At 48.1% G+C, this 24,941-nt stretch overlaps 1 protein-coding gene across 1 annotated transcript in view; it reads right to left on the bottom strand.

Moving 5' to 3' along the window:
• Positions 1 to 23: 23 nt before the first annotated feature.
• Positions 24 to 24,941, bottom strand: part of LOC115110400 (protein TANC2-like) — a 152,474-nt gene continuing 127,556 nt past the window's right edge. Inside the window, exons 6-27 of the mRNA XM_065010153.1 lie at positions 23,247 to 23,442; positions 22,618 to 22,875; positions 16,434 to 16,559; positions 14,397 to 14,678; positions 13,464 to 13,585; positions 11,464 to 11,695; positions 11,031 to 11,275; positions 10,623 to 10,826; positions 10,128 to 10,459; positions 9,829 to 9,937; positions 9,578 to 9,700; positions 9,245 to 9,481; positions 8,840 to 9,025; positions 8,676 to 8,769; positions 8,455 to 8,588; positions 8,169 to 8,292; positions 7,756 to 7,931; positions 7,413 to 7,545; positions 5,812 to 5,903; positions 5,546 to 5,692; positions 4,476 to 4,576; positions 24 to 3,965 (exon numbers count right to left, since the gene is read on the bottom strand). Of these exons, the coding sequence (XP_064866225.1) occupies positions 2,012 to 3,965; positions 4,476 to 4,576; positions 5,546 to 5,692; positions 5,812 to 5,903; positions 7,413 to 7,545; positions 7,756 to 7,931; positions 8,169 to 8,292; positions 8,455 to 8,588; positions 8,676 to 8,769; positions 8,840 to 9,025; positions 9,245 to 9,481; positions 9,578 to 9,700; positions 9,829 to 9,937; positions 10,128 to 10,459; positions 10,623 to 10,826; positions 11,031 to 11,275; positions 11,464 to 11,695; positions 13,464 to 13,585; positions 14,397 to 14,678; positions 16,434 to 16,559; positions 22,618 to 22,875; positions 23,247 to 23,442 (5,607 nt within the window). The 3' untranslated portion in view covers positions 24 to 2,011. The remainder of the gene's footprint in view (positions 3,966 to 4,475; positions 4,577 to 5,545; positions 5,693 to 5,811; positions 5,904 to 7,412; positions 7,546 to 7,755; positions 7,932 to 8,168; positions 8,293 to 8,454; positions 8,589 to 8,675; positions 8,770 to 8,839; positions 9,026 to 9,244; positions 9,482 to 9,577; positions 9,701 to 9,828; positions 9,938 to 10,127; positions 10,460 to 10,622; positions 10,827 to 11,030; positions 11,276 to 11,463; positions 11,696 to 13,463; positions 13,586 to 14,396; positions 14,679 to 16,433; positions 16,560 to 22,617; positions 22,876 to 23,246; positions 23,443 to 24,941) is intronic.

The following is a 24,941-nucleotide window of genomic DNA, read 5'->3' as shown; positions in this document are numbered from 1 at the left end:
CTGATGATGGTGTGAACAAGCTAAAAGTAAAGGAGCCGACCCACATTTATTTTCCTTGAAGTGGTAACCATTTTTAAATAAGTACATTTTACAATGGGTTAAAAACGCATGTTTCTTATTACCTTCTCGTTTCAAAACGCCACAACTCACATATACAGACAATTTACAGAACTCTGCTCAGCAAGCCCAAGAGAAAAAAAGATGGCTGTTCCCCCACCCTGTACTCTGCCTCCCTCTCCAAATATTGATAAACTGCTATACAAACATATTACATGTTTATATCAGCATGGGAGTAAGCAGAGAACAAACATGCATTTCTATGCAGCACAGCATGTACAATTATTTACACAAACTATATATATAAAAAAAAAAAGTTTCTTGAAAATAAATGTTATTTTGGGTGTTACTCAGACAGAGGGTATTGACAAGTCCCTCCTGCAACAGGCTCAGCTGTAGGGTTAACCTTTTGTTAATATCAGAGGTGCATCCATTCAACTAGCTCATTAATTTCCTTTAACGTCCTGGTTGGAGTGTTTATGAACCGATCGGAGAGCCTCCACCTATTACCAAACATAATCAAGCACACCAATACACAGAAAATATTTATAAATAAAACTGTTCGTCTAAATGTTTGACATTTAAGTGACAAGATTGAAGACAACAGTAAATAAAAATGTAAACTTCAGATTCATATGTTCCTCTAAGAGAAGTATCTGTTTTCAGCTGATTGTTGTTAATACTAAGTGCCAGTAGAGGACAAAGGGTGTTACCAAACTGCACTGTAATTGTGTTGCATTGACTTGCATCAAATCAAAGGTATGAAATCCATCACAATTGACAACCTTCTATAGATAGATCATAATCTAGTCCAACCATGTTATGTAGCCTAGTCTTGACACTTTCTTCAGAACATATCTAGTTTCATGAAAGTGTAACCAAAATGTAGACATTGGATGGTTCTGAATATATAGGCTGACTACAACAATTGATAACTCTGTTTACATCCTTAACCTAAATATTAGCTTTGGGCCCATTTCTGTTCTATATTGAAGACAACGTCTGACCACCTAATTTCCATTGGTTTTATGGAAAGCATTTTGTGGACGGATAAAACTAGTCCTTCAATGACCACTTGGGTCATGTGTGCATGCTGCCAACATCTTTGACCCTTTAGTGGCTAAAACTGCATGTAGTACAGTGTTATGTTTGAATAACTGCAGCTTTGGCTGGTAGAGATAATTCAACTGTAAAAGGAAACATTCAAGTTGTTGGAAAATAAGAAATGCCCGTTTCCCAAAAGCTTCACAAAGCCTGCTGCATGTCACTTCTTGAGCAAAAAAAAACACAATCCAATGGAAATAATGTATTTTACAAACATAACTTAAATGATAAATATTACATTTTTTTTGTTGCTTTTCCTATATACAAGTATGTTGAAGTCTCTTTTCAGTCACATTTACAGCAGAGAACATGGTCTTAGTGAAGGGCGGCCTTCTATTGAGTTATTCTGAAGAAGGCATTGAGAGTTTGGACTTCAACAGGTTAAGCAGGGAAGTGCTCATGGCTTGAGTGTGACCATCCCAGGACAGGCATTGAGGGGCAGGGAGAAAACGGCAGGCAGCAGTCTCCCCTGCTTGAGATCTGGAGGTTTCCAGGTCAGGGTGTGTGGTATTAGTCCTACATGCTTTTCCAACAGACTCCAGTTCCTAAAGTTGTGGATCATCCCTGTCCCCTCCACTGACTATACAAACTACTCTGCAAACAGAAGGCCAACATATTCCGGAGTACTGGAGGTGTTGGATTCACCTGGCAAACTGCAGTTTTAGGCTTTCTTGTATTCATCCATAGTAAATGGCTGTGAAGGACAGAGGCAAAGAAGATGGATGGGAGGAGAGTTTAAATGTGTTTGTCTGCAGTAGTGTTGCCTTCCCAGTCTCATCACATACCCTTGGGGTTGTCTCTAAGTCATTCCAAATTAAAATATCTGCAGGCTTATCAGTCCTCTCCCTCCCTACACGTTTGACTCCACGAAAGGTCTCTTTGGTTTGATAGGGGACGTGGGGCCCTGCCTGTCCCTGGAGTTCTGCATGTACTCGCTGTCCTGGTAGGCCTGGGCCACAGGCAGCGTCCGGGCCACCTTGACGTCTGGGTAGGTGGGCGCCTGGCTCACGCGGCCCATGCCGTCTGCCCTGCCGTCCCGTGAGCTGTTAGCTGGCGGCTGGTAGTAGTCATCGTCCAGGAGGTGTCCGTTGTGGGCGTTGTTGGTGCGGTTGTAGTAGGCGATGTGTCCCAGGCTGGGCTGTTGGCTGTAGCCATGCTGAGGGCCAATGTTCCCTGGAGACGTGGTGGAGCTTGTCACCACCGTGTCCAGGGAAGAGATGGCCCAGGAGCGCCCTATTGTCTGCGGTTGCGGTGGCAGGTACTGGTGAGTCCGCGCCGTCTTGTCGACAACGCCCATGAAAGGTGTGTTTCTGGAGCGGAGCGCCTTGTCTGGGTACGTGCCTCCCACCACCCTTATGTCGCTGCCCTGCGGAGGAGACACAGGCGAGAGGTCGTCGCAGTAGACTCTACCATCCTCGTAGGACAGCTGTAGAGGGATTTCCATCTGCTGGGCCGAGGTGGAGCCTCGGAAGCCTGGGGCTAGATTAGCTGCAGAGACCCCACCCAGGCTTGTGTTGGAGGGGGAGAAGCGGAGGCCTACGCTCTGGGAGTGCATGAGGGGCCGGGGAGTGGGTGCGTGTGGCTTTGGCTCTGCGCTGGTGGCACTGACAGGTCGGCGCAGGCCGTGGGGGTTCTCTGGTGATCCCAGCGCCGCCTGGTGCTCCATCTCTAACTCCATCTCCATCTGAGGTGAGACAGGGTAGTACGCTGCCGACTGGCTGCGACTGATCTGGGGGGCCTGGCCATAGCGCGGACCTCCAGGCCGGTAAGCTGAAGAGGGCCGCTGGGGGAGCTCGTCCTCCATTGGGACCATCTGGATCCCACCATGTTGGTAGAGTGCTCCTGCACTGAGGCTGGCCTGCACCTGCAGCGTGGGCCTCCCTTCCAGGGCACTGGGGTATATATTCACCCCGTCCCCCAGCTCGGCCAGGTCGGGGGGGAGGCGGGTGCTCATGGAGTGGGCCATCTGGCTGTAGGCACTGGTGCCCAGCACAGCACTGGAGTGCACAGCGGAGCTGGGCTGGTTGGTGCGTACGATCTGAGCCTTGGCAGGCTGCAGCCACTGGCCCTGCTGGGGAGGCTGCTGCTGGGAGAGCAGCTGGAAGGAGCGCTGGCTGCTCATCTTAGACAGCGGAGACTTCGGCCGGCCGGGTATCTGCTCCGACTGGTAGCGGGCTGAGGCCGACTGTGGCCGGTACAGACCTCCTCCGCTCTCTGAGGTGGGGCTGGCGCGGTACTGAGGCCCCCGGCGGAGAGGCGAAGGTGGTGGGCTGAAGTTGTACGGCGTAGCGGAAGCCTGGTGTGCTGGGGAGGTGTGCGGAGGGCTGGGCCGGTAGTGGGAGCTCTGGTGTGTTGGGGAAAGTGACGGGGAGGTGGACTGGTAGCCTTGGCGCGTGGGGGAGGACATGGAAGTGGGGCTGGGGGGCAGCTCGAAAGCCTGGACCATGGAGGGGTCTCCGGAGAGGTAGGGTGAGTTGCGGTGGCACGGAGAGGGGGGCAGGCTCTGGATGAGGGGCAGGCCAGAGTGGCTTGAGTGGGGCTCAGGAGTCATGCCCATGGGGAGGTTCTCTAGGTCCTGCTCCAGGTAGTCCTCGTCCTCTTCAAACAGGTCCTGCACTGGCTCCAGGGACTGGGGAGGGGGCGCGGCCTGCTCTCTGGGAGGGGATGGGGGAGGGTCCAGCTCCTGTTGCTCCTCGAACTGAAGACACTCCTCCTCCACCCTCTGCAGCAGGCGCTGGATCTCCCGGTTGTTAGGGCAAAGGAGGGTGGCCTCATTCAGGTCCTCCAGGGCTGCGTGGAACTGCCTGAGGTGGATACACGAGGGGGTGAAGAGGGGAATATCAAGAGAGAAAAGAGGGAGATTGAGAAAGGATTCATGAGAGAGGAGCAGGAGAGGTGGAGGGGGTACAGATGAACATGACAAAGCATGAAACCAAAGACTGAGGGAGTAGCATGTGGTCAAAATGACAACACCACAACTGCTCAAACGACTTGCCCTCACATAGTAGTCAAAGTACACTCTTACGCTAAAACATAAAAAAATGAGCCATGACAATGAGCAAGAGAATGAACAAGTCATAGGGCTAAGGGGATACAGGATGTGTAAGCAGACATAAAAACCACTGAACATGACATAGGGTGAAAAACATGGCCAAAATGCTCATGAACTCTATTATGTCCCCCTGTAGTCATCTGTCTACAGTGCATTGGAAACCTGGTGATCATGTGACATGAGAGGGCCCAATTGGATCCTAAGGCTGAGCTCACTCTGCGCTAGGCCACCGCCTCCCTGTTCTCCCCGTTGCTACGGTTACCTGCTGCTGCGCTTGGCGCGGGCTCTGGCGTAAAAGGCCTCGTACGATTTGGATTTCAACTCTAGTGCCTTGGTAGCAAACTCCTCAGCCATCCCAAAGTCCTGCAAGCAACAACAGCAACAGGGCCGACAGTCATTCACAGAGCCACGCGTGGAGCGGTACATGAGTCAGAAATGAGTCAGAGGTGAGTCAAGAGATTAATGGAAAAAAGGTTATAGATGAGACGTACATAGAACCATGTACAGAGTCAAACATGAGTCATATGAGAGTCATTCAGGAGTCTTGTATCAGTCATACATATAACCATACAGAGTAATACAGAAGTGAATAACTGAGTCGATGAAAACTTGGGTTCAGATAGAAGACACCCAAGAAAAAAATAACTGAAAGACAAATGGACGACACTGACAAATAAAAAATAATACACGAGTCCATGACGATACCATGTAAATTGAGCAATTAAAAACATTGATATGAACACACATATGACACAGACTTTCAGAGACATACAAACACAAAAGACAAACACACACACAGAAACCGCTGTTGCACTGCTCTGTCATTAGAACCTCAGCTGGCCACTATGGCTCTGACCCAAACCAACCTCCCCTTGCACCTCCTCTAAAGTTACCAGAGCTACAAACACAAACCAAAACCAAGCAAACTATAAGAGGGAATGGAAGATGCAGGGATATGGGCCTAGGTTAGATGAGGCTATGGTTGAGGGAGATTTACCTTCAGCTATTATGTTGAAGTCTGATCTACTGTACCATTTTGCACAATGATATTGCCGTCATCAACCTTTTGAAACCAATATTTTTACACTGCTTAAATCCATGTGCGGTTTTATAATCTATCAGAGGAGCTAAATATCTTTGTATGGGTCGTTCTATTGTAAGCACAATGAACAAGCATACATCCCAATGAGGGATAATAAAGTTGTTTTGTATTGTAATGTCTTGGTAAACCTTGCAGATGGTAATGCTGTTGAGTGTAAGCAAAAAAAGCAGCTCCTGTCACAGCCAGGTGGGGTGAGGGGATAGAGGAGGGTGCAGTGGAGTGTCACTCACATTCATTTTCCTCCGACAGCGGGACAGGTTGAGGAGGAGGGACACCTTGAGCTCTCTGAAGGTCTTGAGGTCCTCGCTGAAGCCCTCGCGGGGGAACTTCTTTAAGGCGTACTGGTACCGCTGGGCCGCCTCCTTCACTTTACCTTTCTACAGGACGGGTAGAAGAAAAAACCCTCAGAAAGGTGAGAGACTAGTACGGTTTGGCACCACAACAGTAACCCTCAATGACCACTGTGCTATATCGCTATATTCTAGGAAGGGCTGACCTTGTAGAAGCCATCTCCTTCCTCTATCAGCTTGCTGAGCAGGACGATCATGATGTCGGGTTTGGAGGTGGCCATGGCCCAGGTGGCCGGACCTGGTGGAAGACAGCAGGGGGCATGATGGGTAACGGGGAGTGGCCGGAGGAGAGTGGCAATGACAAGAAGAGGGGGCGTGTCTCAGAGTAAAAGGACCGACAATGAGAAGGACGAGAGAAGGAGCAGGGTGAATTTGCCCCTAGACGCTGATCTGGTCTGTTTTGTTTATCCCCTCCAGTAATGTTAGCATTTGGAGAGAGCAAACTGATCCTAGATCTGTAGGTAGGGGCAACTTCACCTCGGAGTGTAGCGAAACCAGTTGACAGGTTGAGATGATGATGAAGCTCTACCCAAGATAAATATGGCGTGACTTACTGAGACAGACAGGTTTGGGGTTTCTTTGCCCCTGCATGTGCCATTTAAGCGCTCAGCTAACAGGTGGATTCATAGATATTGACGTCATACCTGATGCAGGAAGGATCTGACTCAAGTACAGAATCAGTAACTTAATCTCTAGTAAAGCCACTGGGAAAACAATCAACTTATTTATGTTCCAATGCCAATCTCACCCAACATGAATACACAATAATATGTCATTATTAGCCAGAGTTATTCTGTGTTATTCTGCATGCTGTGTAGGGGGGGGACAGGCAAGCACAAGCCATGCCAGAGCAGAGGGGGATCACACATGCATTTATGGCTTCCCAACACCAGGGGGAATGCATGGACTGTGGGCCTTGTTGTGGTGTTTGTGTCATAATCTCTTATTGGGCAGTGGATGACTTGGGTGGTTAGCTTACTTCACAAAGCCACATATAAAGAGTAAAGAGGGTAAAAAAAAGAGAGGACGAGATAGTAAGAGCAGAGATGTATATAGAGAGAGGGCAAACTGTGTTACCTCGGGGTCGACTGGGAAGAGTCTGATATCCTGATTACGGAGAGGGGGCGGAGCCAGGGTTATGAGTGACAGGTTAGAGAAGGGAGTTAGGTGGGTGAAATGAGAGGAAACATAATGGAACCAACCCAATAAGCAGAACCAAGAGTGTGTGTGTGTGTGTGTGTGTGTGTGTGTGTGTGAGTGTGTGAGAGAGAGAAAGTGAGCGAGAGAAAGTGAAGTGAGTGAGTAGAGGGAGTGAGTGAGATGAAGAAAAGAACAGAAAGAGGCAGAAGTGAGAAGCTGTGGCCAAAAAAGTGTCAGCAAAAGAAAAAGGTGCAACAGCAATGTCAGCAGCAGTAGGAGCAGAGGGAGGGGCCTCACATCCACCATTATAAACATGGTGGAAACAGAGGAGGGGGGTTAGTGGTGCCTGGGGAGGAAGGCATGGCGAAGCCTTGGTGATCACCAAACCACATAGTGAAGAGATTCAGGCTGTAGTTGACAACATTCTAGGAGTCAATGGCGACTAATAGTCGTACCGAGGGGAAACACCAGTATAATAAATAGAACTATAAAGTTGTAGCTAAACCACTGAAGCTAATGTAGAACAATATTGCAAAATTAGAAGACAGTCCTATATACCAGTGTTTTTAAATCTGTGTGTGACTAGTGACCTCTAGTCAGTTCGTACCCATCTTGGCTCCCTTCTTGAGCAGAGCCACCACCACAGAGGTGTTCCTGCAGCCCACGGCCCGGTCCAGAGGTCGCATCCCACTGTAGTCCACATGCTCTATCATCGCCCCGTGGTCCACCAGATACTGCACCTGGAGACAGACGGGCGGACGGGGAATAAGAGAGGGAAGATGGGAGTTTAAAGGATGAAGAAAATTTGAGGGGGAAAATGAAGAGGAGGAGAGAAAGAACAGAAGAGCATTCTACCTTCAGGTACTTATTCCAATCAACAACAGTGAAAACTTTCTCCGTGCTGCACTGCCATGGGGAGGTCATCAACGTGGCGACCAGCGACCACTTACCACTTCTGAGTCTCCGTAGAACGAGGCCAGGTCCAGGGGGGTGCGTCCACTCTTATCGGCGTGGGCGGTGGCCGCGCCTCTCTCAACCAGGCAGCGCACCAATGGCATGTGGCCCTTCAGACACGCCCAGCTCAGAGCAGTCAGACCCTCCTTGTCCATCAGGGCCAGAGACGCACCTGCAAGAGGGGGTTAAAGGTCACGTTTTCATGGCAGCCAGGGTCATAACATGGCCACTTGGCAGCTGTTTTGTCCATTACTAAATACTACACATACTTTCTGTCTGCTATATGTTGCCCATGTGGAAGTCAAACCTACACTTTGCAGTTGCCTTTGCACTTTTACACTAGGTACTCTGAACCAATGAGATTAGTAGAGTGGGTGGTGGTGATGTTGAGGGTGAACTGAACTCTGACCTTGTGCCAGTAGGAACTCTGCTGTGCCGAGGTGGCCCTCTGAGGAGGCCATCATGAGGGGCGTGCGGCCCTGCTTGTCTGCCATGTTGACGTCAGCTCCATGGTTCAACAGCAGGTCCACTATCTGATGAGCAAGAAACCAAATAGTATGTAGCTACATTAGTATTGTTTGTCACCATTGTTCTCTATCATTGCCAGTAGTGTATTTGAATATTTCCATTTAAGTTGTATGGCTTTGTGACTTGAAATAATGAATGGGTATGAAATTCAAAAAGTGCCCACCCACCTGCCAATGTCCCTGGCGCACAGCGCTGAAGAGAGGCACGATGCCCCGGCGGTTAGGCTGTCCAACCGCTGCCCCTTGTTCCAACAGCAGCCTGCACACATCCAGCTTCCCCCTGCCTGCTGCTGCAGTCAGAGCTACAGTGGGAGAGGGTGAAGCCAGGGTCAGTGTGGGTAAAAGCATTCGACAGACTTTGATACAGTCATACACAAAATAGCACGTACCAGTCTCTCCCCAGAGTGTGTCAAAGTTGTTGATCTGTGCTCGCTCCTCCTCCTCCTCATCCTTCTCTGGCAGGTCCAATAGGTAAGAGGCGATCTGTACAGGAGACAACATTCAGACTTAGTGTGTGTACAGTGTGTGTGTGTGTGTGCACATGCGTGTGTACCTCTGTGTATCCCATGCTGGCCCCTGCTATAAGGGCCTGCTGGACAGCGTGACTCTTGGTGAAGGCTCCTTGAGGCTGTCCGTCAGGGTTCCAGTCACTCTGCATCAGGAACTTGACCACCTGCAGGTGTCCTCGCAGTGCAGCGTGCACCAGCGCACACTGACCGTTCCTGTCCAGGTGGTCCACCTACACACAGGGAGAGAAAGGGTCATTATACACATGCACACACACAGACGTCACATGCAGACACTGTTCAAAAATACCTATTGGTACATTTTGCCCAGTAGGTTCCAACATGGCTGCCAGAGAGTTATATCGTGTTGTGTAAATGCATCATAATGATGTTGTAATAAACCTCAATTGCCAAAGTGACAGTATGCACAGTAGTGGTGGTTGGTCCCTGACCTTGGCCTTGCAGGCGCAGAGCGCAGTGACGATGGACAGGTGTCCAGCGGCGGCGGCGTAGCCCAGCGGGGTGAGGCCGCTGTCGGACTCCCCGTCTACGTGCGCTCCGTTCTCCAGCAGCAGGCCGGCTGTCTCCGCGTAGCCCAGGTGGGCGTGGACACACAGCAATGGGGCGTTGTTCAGAACCTCAGAACGGTAGTTAACATTGGCTCCGCCTAGGACCAACAAACGACTCACCTAGAGGGAGGAGTGTCAGACATATAACCAATACACCAAACATGTAATGCAATAGTGCTTTGGTTAGGCCACTGCTGGTGAGAGTGTGTCCAGTACCTTGATGTTGGGTGTGTAAAGGTTCCTCAGTGAGGCCAGAGCAGTGGAGAGCCCCTCTGTGCTGTAAGAGACCCACAGCCCCTGCAGGACTGACGAGGAGACCCCAACCTTCTTAGTCAGGCCCTGTGGAGAAGATAACAGTAATATCAACAGCAGTGTTACTGCACAGTGGGTAGAAGCCATTGACCCAGATGTTGGAGGTGTGTTCGCGTGCTGTAGTGATGTGTTGTGTGGTGGTGGTGTGCCGTTACCTTGAAGATGTGTGCTTTGAGGATGTGGTGGCCCAGGTCTATGGTCTGCTGCCGGTTCAGTTTGCCCTCCTGACGTGAGAACCAGAAGGCCAGGAGAGTGTGGCCACTCCTACAGCCAGAGAGAGATGGAGAAGGGAGGAAGAAAAGAGTGAAAGTGGAAAAAGATAGATGTAGAGAGAGGGAGAGAAATTAAGAACAGAAAGCTCCACAAATTCCAGCTGTAAACATTGATGTTCCAGGTACACGCTGGCTTTGCAGAGGGTCTGTTTGTTCCTCTCAGGGGACCAGTGTCTCCCTACCTCGGGTCACAGAGGAACTTGGTCTTCTCCCCGTCCTCCCTCCAGATGAGCCACTCCCTGAAGGAGGGGTGTGTGAACATACGTGTTCCGTCCCTCCTCCGCACCAGGAAGGGCGATAGCAGCTCCAGTCGCCCCTGGAAATCTTCCCAGTCCAGGGCGGGGCCTCGCACGGCACCAGCATTCACTGCCCCATACGCCTGCTCGTCCGTGAGGGGGTGGAGGGAGGCCACGGCCACGTTGAGCAGGGGGAGGGCACGCTCGAAGGACGACTGGGTGGGGAAACGCATGTTGAGCTGCAGCAGGTACACCTCAGCCAGGCTCACCGGCACCACCTGGGGGGAGACATGGAGAAACACCTCGGGTCAGTTTTGTAAGGAAACATCATATGAACTTTTACAGAAAGAGATAAACACACAAACAGGCAGAGTATGGAACACAAGCAAAAACCTTGAGCGACATACAGTATATAGCTCCAGGACTGAGACACAGACTCACCTTGAAGCTGGAGCTCTTGAGCACCAGGTAGCCCTTCTCGATGAGGTCCAGCGTCAGTTTCAGGTAGAGGTAGGAGCCACGGCTCAGGGCCTTAAGGTGGGTGCTCAGCTTGGCGAAGGCTGCGTTGTCCAGACGCCCGTTGAGAGACACGTTGCTCTGGATCTCAGCACTGCCCTGGATCCGCTGCAGCAGGTAGCCCTGCAGGTTGGGAAGAGAAAGGAGTTCAGCATCATGATAACTCAGTAATACTATCACCATGACTGCTTTTATCACAATAGTTGACGATAATTGTTTTAAATCACGATCGACTACTTTTACTACAATGATTGATGTTGAAGTGAGAGATGACTATCAGAGAGTAAAGATGTCAGACAGATGGTTTGGTGTAAACCTGAACCCTACCTGCAGGTCCTGGTCTATGGCATCATTCTCCTCCAGGCGGTCAAGAGAGATACGGTGGAACGGGAGGGGATGTGTGATCTCCTGTAGGGAGGTCCTGACGGTGACCACCAGTTTGAGCCAGGGAGGAAAGCGTTCCATGGTCTTACACAAGAAGGAGGTGATGGTGTCGCCGTAGTCCGGCTTGTGGAACTCTGCCTCATTCAGCCCGTCTACCAGAATGATTAGGTCCTCCTCACATGCTATCTTCCTCTCTGATGAACACAAAGACAACAAGGTTGTTTATCAGGACAAGAAGTGGAAATAACTAACTATTATCTACTGAGATGGGACATTTAGTTGTTTTTTGGAAAACATGAATGGCCCAAACCCTGAGAGGAAATAACAAGTTATCAAATGACCAGCTCCTATGCAGTTCCATAAAACCTTGAACACCCCTGACCTCTGTGCAGGACGTCGAGGGGCTCCAGCACGCCCCTCCTGAAGGCATTGAGGGGGTCCTGGACACAGGAGCGCAGACTGAGGGTGCTCTGAAGGTGGGGCTCCCGCAGAAGCTGCTCCCTGTAGGCCATGAGCTGGGGTGCCCGGCACAGCAGAGCCGCCACGTTGTGGACAAACTCTGGCACCAGGCACGTGTAGGCGTTGTCCGCCTGGCAGTAGTGGTATGCCACCACCTGGGGGCGATAGAGAGTGGAAGTGAGTGGGGTGGGGGAGATTTAAAAAAAATATATATATATATGACTTTTATATAGGTAATCCCATTGAAAATGAAAATATATTTTACCTCGATATCTCTGATTATCACACTTTATTTTTCCAAAGAGAGAGGTACATTTAACAATCCACAAGCATTTCACTACACACGCAATAACATCTGCTAAACACGTGTATGTGACCAAAATAATTTGATTTGAAGAGGGCGCAAATCAACCCACACAAATATATTCCGTCTTGAATCTTCAGCACGTAACAATCAAATAAAACACGAACCAAACAGGCCTAGGTGACATTCTGTGCCAACTAACCACTATTATGTTTATGATACAAGAGAGTTAAAGCAGACTGAAGCACAGCTACATATTGAGGATTCATTAAAACATTGTTGAAAAACAATACCATGTTACATTATTAATTGAAGAGTGATGACTGCTGTGTAGCTTGTTGTGACTGTCAGGTCTTCGTCTCTAGTGTGTCAGAGGAGTTGACTGGCACTAAGACCCTGGGGGTGGTGAAATGGTCCAGGATCAGATTATTTTTAACCCCCTTGTTGGATAAGGTTAGGTAGTCTGTTCCTAGTTCTGTAGTTTAATGTATGGTATAATACAGCGCCGCCTTGGATAGAGTGGACTTGGAGTGCTGAGGAAAGCCAGTAGGCTTCAGACTGGCTCCAACTTAAAGCTTTGCTCAGGATTATTTCAGACCAGACTAGAGCGCTTCACTCAGGTCATACACATATTCATAGCCATATGCTTCTGGCCACTGACATCCACAGGGATGTCTGTAGTATTTGTGATGCTTGTGTGTGCTAGTGTTGTGTGTAGTGTGGGTGTGTGTGTGTAAAGTGTGAGTGTAAAGTATGTGTAGAAAGTGTCTGTGCGTGGGTCAACCACTGGAGCAGGCTATCATTAAGAATGCATGTGGCCGCTAAGGGGATCTAATGGCTCGGCTGGAACACTGCTCCCTGGGCCTATGCATATTTCATTAGGCCATAGCACAGAGAGACAGAGGAAACAAGAGAGAGACAGCAAGAGAGAGGGGGGGTGTCCCTTTGTTTTTCTGCTGTGTCTGCACAACACAGCCAGTCATGAAAATGGAATGGAGAGAGATAGACAGAGAGAGAAAAAGAGAGACGGAATGAAGAGCCAGATTGGATAGCAGGAGTTGACAGTGGATGGAGGAAGAGGGAGAGAGAGAGTGCTAAGTGAATAAAGGAAGACATTAGCATCAGTGTTGCTAGACAGGATGGGTTAAGGACATAGGGAGAGAGCATGGAGAGAGAAAAGGATGTAGAATGAACGGAATGCAGATAATGGAGAGAATGAGAGAAGAGCGGCAGCGGATAGAGAGAATGAATAATAGAGTGAGAAGGGAGAGAACAAGGCCACAAGGAGGTCAGAGGGCAGAGACAGCCTCCAGACCAGAGACACTGTAGGAAAGAGCTGCCGACACTGAAGAACAAAGGAGCAGATGTGCAGGCTTTGATTTCAGACCAGTATCAACACATCTTCCCCCTTAGCAATGTCTCAATGACCAGTTCATTAGTTGAATCCGGGCCACGTTCAGTAAGGCACACCGTTGTAGAACGTTCAAATAAAAATAGAACATAGTGTAAACCAGACATGTACCTCTTAGCAAGGATTCACCCAGCTGGTCAGGGGGTTTTGAATGATACTTAAGACTACTGAGATGCAGCCGTGGTGTGGTGGTGTAGTAGTACTGTACCTGTGAGGCGAGCCGCCGTAAAGCCTCCTCCTGGCGTCTCCTCATCTCGGGTGTGCCAGGGCAGCTGCCCCCCAGGGTGCCATGGGAGTGCTGGGGCTGGGTGAGGGGCAGGGTCTCCCCATCTGTGTGAGTGAGTGAGTGAGTGAGAGAGAGAGAGAAGTACATTTATAGATCATCTACTGTGTGCATTATTTACACAGACACAGGATGCTTTTTACACGCATCTTAAGACCCAGTACCAGTGGTATAAAATACTTCAGTATCATTTTAAAGTATTTTTGGGGGGTATCTGTACTTTACTATTTATATTCTGGACAACTTTTACGTACACTACATTCCCCCCCAAAAAAGAATGTACTTTTTACTCCATACATTTTCCCTGCCATCCAAAAGTACTCATTACATGCCGAGTGCTTCACAGGACAGGAAAATTGTCAAATTCACGTGCTTATCAAGAGAACACATGGTCATCCCTATTGTCTCTGATCTGGCAGACTCACTAAACGCAGATGCATAGTTTGTAAATGATGTCTCAGTGATGGAGTGTACCCCTGGCTATCCATACATTTTAAAAACAAGAAAATGGTGCCATATGCTTTGCTTAATATTATGAATTTGAAATTATTTATACTTTTACTTTTGGTACTTAAGTATATTTGACCAATTCCATTTACTTTTGATACTTAAGTATATTTAGAACCAAATACTTTTACTCAAGTAGTATTTTACTGGGTGACTTAAGTAACTTTCTATTAAGGTACTTTTACTCAAGTATGACAATTGGGTACTTTTTCCACCATTGCCCAGTACAACAGGCCCTTCTAGCAGCAGCCAGCATGGATCATTGCCACACACACACACACACACACACACACACACACACACACACACACACACACACACACACACTCCTGTATGACAGTAGAAGCGTACGTTTGGGCGAGGCGTGGGGGCTATCCGAGGCGATCTGCCTCATGCGGTTGCCGTGGCAGCTGAGTGCCACCAGGCGGGAGATGATGGCAGTCTTGCCAAAGCCCACGTTGCCCACGACAACCACACCTCGATTGGCTGCCGAGTCGTCGCCGTGAAGACGGGCGTCCACTTCCTGGAAGAGCCACTCCCTCCCGGTGAAGAGCGAATCAGCTGTCAGGCTGGGCACTTCGAACAGAAGGGGCTTGAGGGCGATATCCGGGGGGCGGTAGGGGGCAAAGCGTACTGTAGAGAGAGAGGAAGGGGACAGATTATAGGTGAGGGAAAAGACACAAGTCCACTGCACTGTCATTGTCATTTCCTCAGTGCAACGTCAGCTTGTCACCCATAGAGGGGGATGTTCATCAAAATAACACACACCATGGGTGAACGCCACCATTGGGCTTCATACTAAGAACTACATAATGAAACAGAATTACTAAGTGTATGGGTAGATACTGCCTGTATATAACAAGTACATATGTTTAGCAGAGCGGGGGGCAGGGGATTAGATAACATATTGTAGTAGAGGGATACTGTACTCCTACTAATACAGCACCACTAGTTTAATAAGCACATCATTATAACGTGGCATTAACTGATGTAGAACAGTATAATGCCTTATAATGGGAGAAGAGAAAGAGAGGAGCATCACTTACGTGAGTTAGATTGCCAGGCATGGCTGTAAGCAGAAGCTGAGGCAGAGGACAGAGGAGAGAGACAACGCAAGAGAGGAGACAGAGACAAAGCATGAGAGAAAGAGAGAGAGAGAGAGAGAGAGAGAGAGAGAGAGAGAGAGAGAGAGAGAGAGAGAGATGGAAGGACAGGGGAAGGGGAGGAGAAAGGGGAAGATGGATGGGAGGGTTGGTGCATCTAGCTAGCAGAGGAGAGGGGATGGTGAGAGGGAGGGAGGGAGCAGGGTGGTGGGGAGCCACACCCAATGTTTCATCCCTGATCCTAGGATGAAGCCTCAGACACATACAAATATCGTTTGAGCATATTTCTTGTTCTTGGAGACCATGTTTTCTGTATATGCCTCAGAGCAGAGGTTGTGAGAGTGTGTGCGTCCAGTAGTTCTGTACTGAGGAGTAAGAAAGGCAAAGGTAAGGCGATATCGCTGTATGAGTTTTCATTCCCGGTGTGGTCTGATCTTAGGGAGAAAGTGCTGTGGTAAGCATGATAGTGTGACAGGCAGGGGGCTAAAAATACAGTCAGCGAGAGGGTAGGGAATAGAGAGGGAGGAATAGAGGGAGAGGTATAGAGAATTGGTGAAAGATAGGGTGTGTGTATTTGTGTGTATACATCGGAATATCTGTGTGTGTGTGTGCATGTGCAAGTCTGTTTGTGTGTGTGTTTGTGCGTGTTCAATGTGTGTTCAGTGTGTGTGTCTTTGCTAGTGTGAGTGTGATTTAAGCCTTATAAAGCCTTGGCCATGAGTGATGGGACCTCAGACAGGACCCCTGCAGTGACAGATGAGCCAGGGAGTGGTGAGGAGGAAAGTCAATAACATTGATCTGGGAGGGGAGACGGATTAAGGTGTACCAGGATGTGTGTGTGTGTGGTGTACCAGGCCCAAAGGGAGGGTTGCATCACCCAATACCAGGCAGGGATAGGAGTTTAGAGGGTGCATCAAGTATGTCTACACAGATATACACTCACTCACAAATCATACTTACTAACATACTGATTTACATGTATACTCAAAGACACACACAATCTCTCTCTCAAACACACACACCTTGACAGATTTTGGGCGTGGTCAAGGTAGAATGGGAGTAAATAGGAAGATGAAGCCGATTTAGCACACACCACAAAATTACCCCTCACAACCCCAGTCCCTAAATCACCCTACCTCCACTCCCTGACCCACACCCCAAAATGGCCCCACCCCCATTTCCTCATCCATCAGTATCCCACACTCAGATCCTAAACCTGCCCACTCAGATCCTAAACCTGCCCACTTATTAACCACACCCCCACCAAGAGAGATATGAAGCGTACCTCTAAGGTCATGTCCGGAGCGCCCGGACCCAGAGTTCTGACGGGGCATCCTGAGGGAGGTCCTCAGGGGAGTGTGTCTCTGCTCATCCAGGTAGGCCAGGTCCTCCAGGTGGGCCGAACTCGTGGCTAATGTGTGTGTGTGTGTGTGTGTGTGTGTGTGTGTGGTTAATGGGTGCAACAGATGAGAGAGAAGAAAGTTAGTCAAACAAAGCCAGGAATCACTGAACCGCCTAAACCTGAATGCTAAATTGCTAATGCTAACGACAGACACCCTTGGAAATAGACAAACATATCAGTTCCATACCTCCCCATTGAGATCCACTACGAACCAGACCCATTTGAAATCCATCTCCAAGGAAACAGAAGTGGTTTAAACTGGTCAGTGCCCAAGACTAATGTGAACTAATGTGTGTAGCTATAGCGTGGTAGAGTGTATGTGTGTGTGAGCCTGTGTGAAAGTGTGCGACCTCATACACATTTCCTTCCTCGGACGACCCCTTTTCCAGATAGTTTGTTTAGTTGTTCCCTTCTCTGTTAACAATATTCCCAAGTCTGGAGCTCTTCCAGTTGTCCCAAAAAACCCTGTCTCCCAATAGGGAGAAAAAAAAGAGTAGGAAGATAATGCAGTAAAGAGTTTTTATCTTTAGGATAAGAGCTTTATGGAGAATGACAAGAGATAACCTCGTGCTACAGGAAGGGACCTGTAATCCTGTTTTTTTTTAATGGGCTTCAATAAAACCCTGCATACCCACATACCACAAAGTTGTGAACCACTGGGCTAGCTGGCGCTAACAACAATTAAATGGAAGAAAATAAGTTCTATCCACAACTCACCTAAACTGCAACCCGTAGTCCGTTTTACCTATGGCAGGGATCCCTCCCAGACTACTACCTTTCCACTGCAATACAGCTAAAACTGTAGCAGGTATGTGGCGAGTGGGATCTTAGATTTACGGTGGTTTGCGGGGACCTTGGTGTGGGAGAGCAGCTATATTATGCTTAGATTTTAGATTAGTTTATTAGTCACATGAATTCTTAAGCTCAGATCTCCAACAGTGCAGGTCAAAAATACAAGTGAATGAAACAATAATAAAAAATAATAATACATGATCCTCTGGGTCTTCCTTTCCTGTGGCGGACCTCATGAGAGCTAGTTTCATCATAGCGCTTGATGGTTTTTGTGACTGCACTTAAAGAAATGTTCAAATTTTCCAGATTGACTGACCTTCATGTCTTAAAAGTAATGATGGACTGTCGTTTGGCTTTGCTTATTTGAGCTGTTCTTGTCATAATATGGACTTGGTCTTTTACCAAATAGGGATGTATACCACCCCTACCTTGTCACAACACAACTGATTGGCTCAAATGCATTAAGAAGGAAATAAATTACACAAATTAACTTAACAAGGCACACCTGTTAATTGAAATGCATTCCAGGTGACTGGTTGAGAGAATGCCAAGAGTGTGCGATCTGTCATTAAGGCAAAGGGTGGCTATTTGAAGAATCTCAAATATAAAATATATTTTGATTTGTTTAACACTTTTTTGGTTACTATATGATTCCATACGTGTTAAGTCATAGTTTTGATGTCTTCACGCTTATTCTACAATGTAGAAAATAGTCAAAATAAAGAAAAACCCTTGAATGAGTAGGTGTTTCCAATCTTTTGACTGTTACTGTACATATTTAAAACATAATCAATGATAAATGTCCATGGGTGTAGCCACTGCCATAGCTCATAGGGCTTGACGTGGAGCTATGGGGACATTTTCACACTCTACCACATTGCTTAGGTGGAGTTGGGTTTGTGTTTTATGTATTTTTAATAGTCATTGCTATGTGAGATATGTGCTGGGAGAGAGAGAGAGAGAGAGAGAGAGAGAGAGAGAGAGAGAGAAGGAAAGTGGGAGGAAGGCGTGTGTTTCTGCAGAACATAATGTCAAGGCTCATAAGGTAGCCTCTCTGTCAGTTGGAGTAATCTAGTGCATTTGAACCAGGAGATTAGAGTCATTTTGAAAGTGAGCTTGACTACATAGGATGAAAGAGAGAAGACGGAGATGAGAGAGGCAGGAGGTAGAGATGGAGGAGGAGGTGGTTGGAAGAGGAGGGAAAGAGAGAGGAGAGGTGAGGAGAGAAATAGACAAGCTAGAGGGAAAGGGGAGGGAGCGAGGTAGAGGTAAAGAAAGAGAGGATATATGGAGTGAGAGCAGAGAGCTTCTCGTTCAGAGCCCAGTGTGGGTGGCTGCCCCTGCTCTGCTCCTGAGGCGTGTAGAAGGACAGCAGACCAGAACATCCCTACCTACTGCTCCCCCTGAGCAATGACCCTCACTGAATCACTCCTCTCCTCTCAGTGCCGTGTGTGTGATGATCAAAGCTCTCTATACAGTTATTCAATCTACCATTTCACAATGTCCCCTATTTATAAGCTGACATACTGTTATATTTGACATGACAGTTGTCCCATTATCACTTCCAGGCTTGCAACTGGACTGAGTTATGTTGGGCAGAACATAATCACAACAATCATCTAACCCTACATGAAGTTTGGTGACGTCCAACAGAACACTGTCTCTAATTGGATGAGGAACTGTGGCGGCCTATTGCCCAGCTACCACCACAAAGTCCCGAAGGACAAAGGATTGTAGGTCATATTATTTCCTATACTCCCACACTAAACAGAGAGAATGCTCTCCCTCGCCCTCCATTTGGCAAATCGGACCATAATTCTATCCTCCTGATTTCCGCTTACAAGTAAAAAAATAAAGCAAGAAGCACCAGTGACTTGATCAATAAAAAGTGGTCAGATGAAGCAGACAGGACTGTTTTTCTAGCACAGACTGGAATATGTTCTGCGATTCCACGATGGCATTGAGGAGTACACCACATCAGTCATTGGCTTCATCAATAAGTGCATCGATGACGTCGTCCCCACAGTGACCGTACGTCCATACCCCAACCAGAAGCCATGGATTACAGGCAACATCCACACTGAGCTAAAGGCTAGAGCTGCCGTTTTCAAGGAGCGGGACTCTAACCCGGAAGCTTGTAAGAAATCCCGCTATGCCATCCGACGAACCATCAAACAGGCAAAGCATCAATACAGGACTAAGATCGAATCGTACTACACCGGCTCTGACGCTCGTTGGATGTGGCAGGGCTTGCAAACCATTACGGACTACAAGGGAAAGCACAGTCAAGAGCTGCCCAGTGACACAAGCCTACCAGACGAGCTAAAATACTTCTATGCTAGCTTCGAGGCAAATAACACTGAAACATGCATGAGAGCACCAGCTGTTCCGGAAGATTGTATGATCACGCTCTCCACAGCCGATATGAGTAAGACCTTTAAACAGGTCAACATTCACAAGGCCGCAGGACCCGACAGATTACCAAGACGTGTACTGCGAGCATGCACTGACCAACTGGCAAGTATCTTCACTGACATTTTCAACCATATCCGAGTCTGTAATACCAACATCTTAAGCAGACCACCATAGTCCCTGTGCCCAAGAACACTAAGCTAACGTCTGCAGCCATGAAGTGCTTTGAAAGGCTGGTCATGGCTCACAACACCATTATCCCAGAAACCCTAGACCCACTCCAATTTGCATACCGCCCTAACAGATCCACAGATGATGCAATGCCTATTGCACTCCACACTGTCCTTTCCCACCTGGACAAAAGGAAAACCTATGTGAGAATGCTATTCATTGACTACAGCTCAGCGTTTAACACCATAGTGCCCTCAAAGCTCATCAATAAGCTAAGGACCCTGGGACTAAACACCTCCCTCTGCAATTGGATCCTGGACTTCTTGAGGGGCTGCCCCCAGGTGGTAAGGGTAGGTCACAACACATCTGCCACGCTGATCCTCAACACAGGGGACCCTCAGGGGTGTGTGCTCAGTCCCATCCTGTATTCCCTGTTCACCCACGACTGCATGGCCAGGCACGACTCCAACACCATCATTAAGTTTGCAGATGACCCAACAGTGGTAGGCCTGATCACCGACCACGACGAGACAGCCTATAGGGAGGTCAGAGACCTGGCCGTGTGGAGCCAGGAAAACAGAACAACAGATTTTTACCTTGTCAGCTCGGGGATTCTATCTAGCAACCTTTCGATTACTGGCCCAATACTCTAACCACTAGGCTACCTGCCTGGTCCAATCACACCAAGACAGTCGTGAAGAGGGCAAGACCAAACCTATTCCCCCTCAGGAGAATTAAAATATTTGGCATGGGTCCTCAGATCCTCAAAAGGTTCTACTGCTGCACCATCTTGAGCATCCTGACAGGTTGCATCACTGCCTGGTATGGCAACTGCTCGGCCTCCGACCGCAAGGCACTACAGAGGGTAGCGCATACGGCCCAGTACATCACTGGGGCCAAGCTTCCTGCCATCCAGGACCTCTATACCAGGCGGTGTCAGAGGAAGGCCCTATAAATTGCCAAAGACTCCAGCCAACCTATTTATAGACTGTTCTCTCTGCTATCGCATGGAAAGCGGTACCAGAGTGCCAAGTCTAGATCCAAGAGGCTTCTAAACAGCTTCTACCCCCGAGCCATAAAACTCCTGAACATCTAATCAAATGGCCACCCAGAATATTTGCATCCACCCCCCCATTTACACCGCTACTACTCGCTGTTGTTATCATCTATGCATAGTCCCTTTAATAATGCTACCTACATGTACATATTATCTCAACTAACCGGTGACCCCGCACATTGACTCTGTACCCCCTGTATATAGTCTTGCTATTGTTATTTTACTGCTGCTCTTTAATTACTTGTTACTTTTATTTCTTATTCTTATTTGTATTTATTTTTAAACTGCATTGTTGGTTAGGGGCTCGTAAGTAAGCATTTCACTGTAAGGTCTATACCTGTTGTATTCGGGGCATGTGACTAATACAATTTGAATACTGCAGTGGTGGACTTGGGGAGCCGCACTCGTTCTCTCCAACATTCACACTTTATCTCGCTCTGCTCCCTCGTTACCAGGGTGCCTCCCTCCTATCTTTCTTTCTCTCTCTGTGTGATTCTCTCGCTCCATCTCCCCCTCCGTCTCTCTCCCTAGTCACCAGAGGGACTATGCCCATGGCTTTGATGTTTCAGTGCTGCCTGGGCCAAGCCTCTCCATGCCCGGTTTATCCTCCCTCCTTTTCTTCTCTCTATCCATCTTTCTTACGCAGACTCCCCTCTCTCTCTACTAAACTAATGTTGCTCATTCCTTCCATTTTTACTGTCCTGATGACTGGAATCCCTTCTCTCCTGTATCCGTTTGTCTTTTTTCCTTTTCCTCATTCTCCTTTTATCAGTGTCCCCCCTACTGTATATCCATCTGCTGGTAGCCCTTTCTCTCTTTATTCCTCTATCAGTTTGTCTCCCTCTCTTTACATCTCTATTCCTTTCCCTTTCTCTCTCCTATATCAGTCTCCTCCCCCATTCTCCCACCATGCCCAGATTTCTTCCCTGGCTCTTCAATAAGCTTTGTTTGCACAGTGGCCTCTTAGAGGGCATGTGTCAGAAGTCAAAAGAAAAAGGCCAAACAACGTAAACCCCTGTATGATCGATCCCTTAAACACTGCTAGCCCAGCTCCATTCATCCCACTGGATAGGCCAAGTCAGAGGTGAGGAGCTACAGGCTTTTTAGAACCAGCTTGCTATGCTGCTTTTATATGCCCCGACATAGAGAGGACATTGAAAACACATGTTTGAACACACAGGGGAATCTGTGGGGCTTTCCTCACCCTGAAGGAATGTTTTACCCTGGCATCCATGGTATTCACCCCCCATCCTCAGGTACTGTGAGGACATTAACGTTCCCTATTCCTTTAAAGTTAATGTCGGAGGGGCACAGGGAGTTAAATAAGAGCACCTAAATGAGGTGGGAACACTCAGGCAGTCTCAGATGCTGAGAAGGGGGTCAATTACAACTTGGTAACTAGATATTACACATTTATGAAAGTAATATAGCCAAACCCTATAAGGATTTTCAATTAATTCTGAGTTTCAGGTCATTGTCTGAATGGAAATTGATATAGAACAGACCAAACTTCCAACGGGTAATGCATCTCCTACCTTTAGCGGCACATTCACTTGTGTGCCACTTTGGCGTAAAAGTGTGCAATGAAATGTGGTAAACAAATAGACAAGAGGTGTGGCTGGCACAGTGACTCACCTGCCACAGAGTTGGGCCGGGGCATGAGGTAGAGGGGGATGGAGTGGGCAGAGTGGGAGGAGTGGGCCGTCTCCAGGCTCCTCTCTGGGATCTTGTTCAGGCTGTAGGTGGAGGCAGCCATGTTCTCATCCACGCGGTACAGGAACGAGTCTGTGCCCGAACACTTCTGGGTCTGCCATAGCTTCAAGCTACCCCGCGAGCCCTCCCCATGCTTCCCCCCACCCCGGTCAGCATTCTCAGAGTAGCTGGTCAGCGTGGCTGTCAGATAAAAGGTAGTTTAGACAAATATATGCAGTGTTGCAGTTCTTTAGAGACTCTGCTTAGTTTAAAACTGATTAAGGCCCATGGAGCAAGGCGAGTTTACTCTTCATTCAATTACACGCCTCAAAGTCAATGTTATAACAATAAGAAAATCTCCCAAAAGTAGAGCCCATAAGGATATAAAGCAAACATATTTAAAAATGCAGCTAACCCCATCACCTGGCTTTTCCAAAATGTAAAGAATTAAAACATGAGTATATCAAATTGTTACAGAAAACATGGCTTTCAGTGTAAACGTTTGGCATGCCAGGAAATACATGGGAAACATTACATAACTTCCACAAAATAAGTGAGCGTCTGTCCCTCACCGATGATGCCGCTGTCCCTGCTCTCCAGGGTGGAGGTGGGGCTGGTGATGGAACCATAGGCGCAGTCTCCGGAAGCGTGGTTCCCGGGGGCCCCTCCGGGGGGCAGCGTGGAGCAGGGGCTGCTTGCAGGGGGAGAGGCTGTGCTGCTGGCCAGGCTGGAGCAGGGGCTGATCCGCTGGGTCACTGACATCATGCCCTGGTAGGGAGGGAGGAAGGGTCAGGTCTATACTGAAGTACAGCGATACACTGGACTGCATCAACCCATGAGAAATGATCAGGTAAATTAGCCATGATTAAATTATGATAAGGCACAGCCAGTTGACATATCTCATGTACTAAGTAGTCTACACACACGTGCACCCACACGCACGCACACACCATAGACCGACAAGACGATTGCTGATCCTAGCATTCTTTCTCATTGATACAGTCCTTGCCGGTCATATTATTCCAGTGCATGTGTAACCGTAGAGTCATCTCTTTTTCATATCTTTTGATGACTCATGCAATTATTTTCACGAGTGAACAATTTTTTGCAATATAATGAATTCTAATTCAGTAGAATAGCAATATGTTTAGTGAGCCACGCAAGTAGAATAGATCCAGTTATACTTTGATCTATTGAGCAGGGGCAGGGAGAGAGAGAGGCAGGCCCACCTCCGGGCATGCTGGATTCTTATTCCAGACAATCGGTTCATCAATTATCCATGGCCCTGGCTCTAAACGAAAAACAAATTGATTTAGACAGTCATTTGAAAATAAATCGGGAGATTAGTCAGAATAGCATAGAAATACACAGAAGTGGCCGGGAGACCAGGATATGAGCAGAGGTGTGAGTGACTTCTTAGGGAAGGTTTGGCGCAAGACAGAGGACCTCCAAGTGTGGAATGCTCCTTGGTCATGATAACAACTCTGTTGTGATTCGGATGTGTCAAAAGGGAGGCGTCGTAGACATGAATATAGAACGGGAGGTTCCCGCCTACCTAGCCTACCCAGACTGCATCTGCTTGTGCAGGAGTGGCAGGCATCTAAACTGAGACTTGAGAAAACCAGGGCTGGGCTTTTGTTACCACTGCAGTTTGGCACGAAGGACCGAACCAAAGGCATACTGCTGAGCTGTGCAGAACAAGGGGTGTATCTCAATAGTCTAAACAAGCTCTCCTCTCCTCGTGTCCTTCCACTCACCTCAACAGATCACAAAGACCGATAAATGCAAAATGAGCCAGCGTCAGATCATTGCTGATGAAGGACACCAGATGTGGAAGGCACTAGTTAAGATGCACCCAATGTGTGAAGTTTGGAAAAGTGGGTCAGGATTTAAGGGGTGTCGCTCCAGCACCATTGGATAGGCCTCTGTGGAGGCACACTGCTTAGACAAGAGAATGTGGCATGCAGCGACCGAGGTAGCGGGTTACCTTCCCCTGGTTACCTTCCCCTGCCCTGTGTCACGGTCGGTTGGTTCTGCTCTGCAGGAGTGAAGGAGAGCCTAGCGTCCCTCACTCAGAGCTAGGTTATCCGTAACTCACAGGATTGATCTTTAGAAACAGGCCAGATCTTCACAAACATCTTTTGAACCAGAGCATACTGGTGTCAGGGGCCATTGAGTTTGCCGTAAACAAGTGACGTAATCTACAAAATGGTCCACTTGGTTCCGGTGCTTAAGAGGCCTTGGAAAGTGATCTGCACATCCCACTG

Source organism: Oncorhynchus nerka, linkage group LG26 (assembly GCF_034236695.1).
Source record: "Oncorhynchus nerka isolate Pitt River linkage group LG26, Oner_Uvic_2.0, whole genome shotgun sequence".
In the NCBI taxonomy this organism is placed as follows: domain Eukaryota; kingdom Metazoa; phylum Chordata; class Actinopteri; order Salmoniformes; family Salmonidae; genus Oncorhynchus; species Oncorhynchus nerka.
This window is presented reverse-complemented; position numbering and strand designations above follow the sequence as displayed.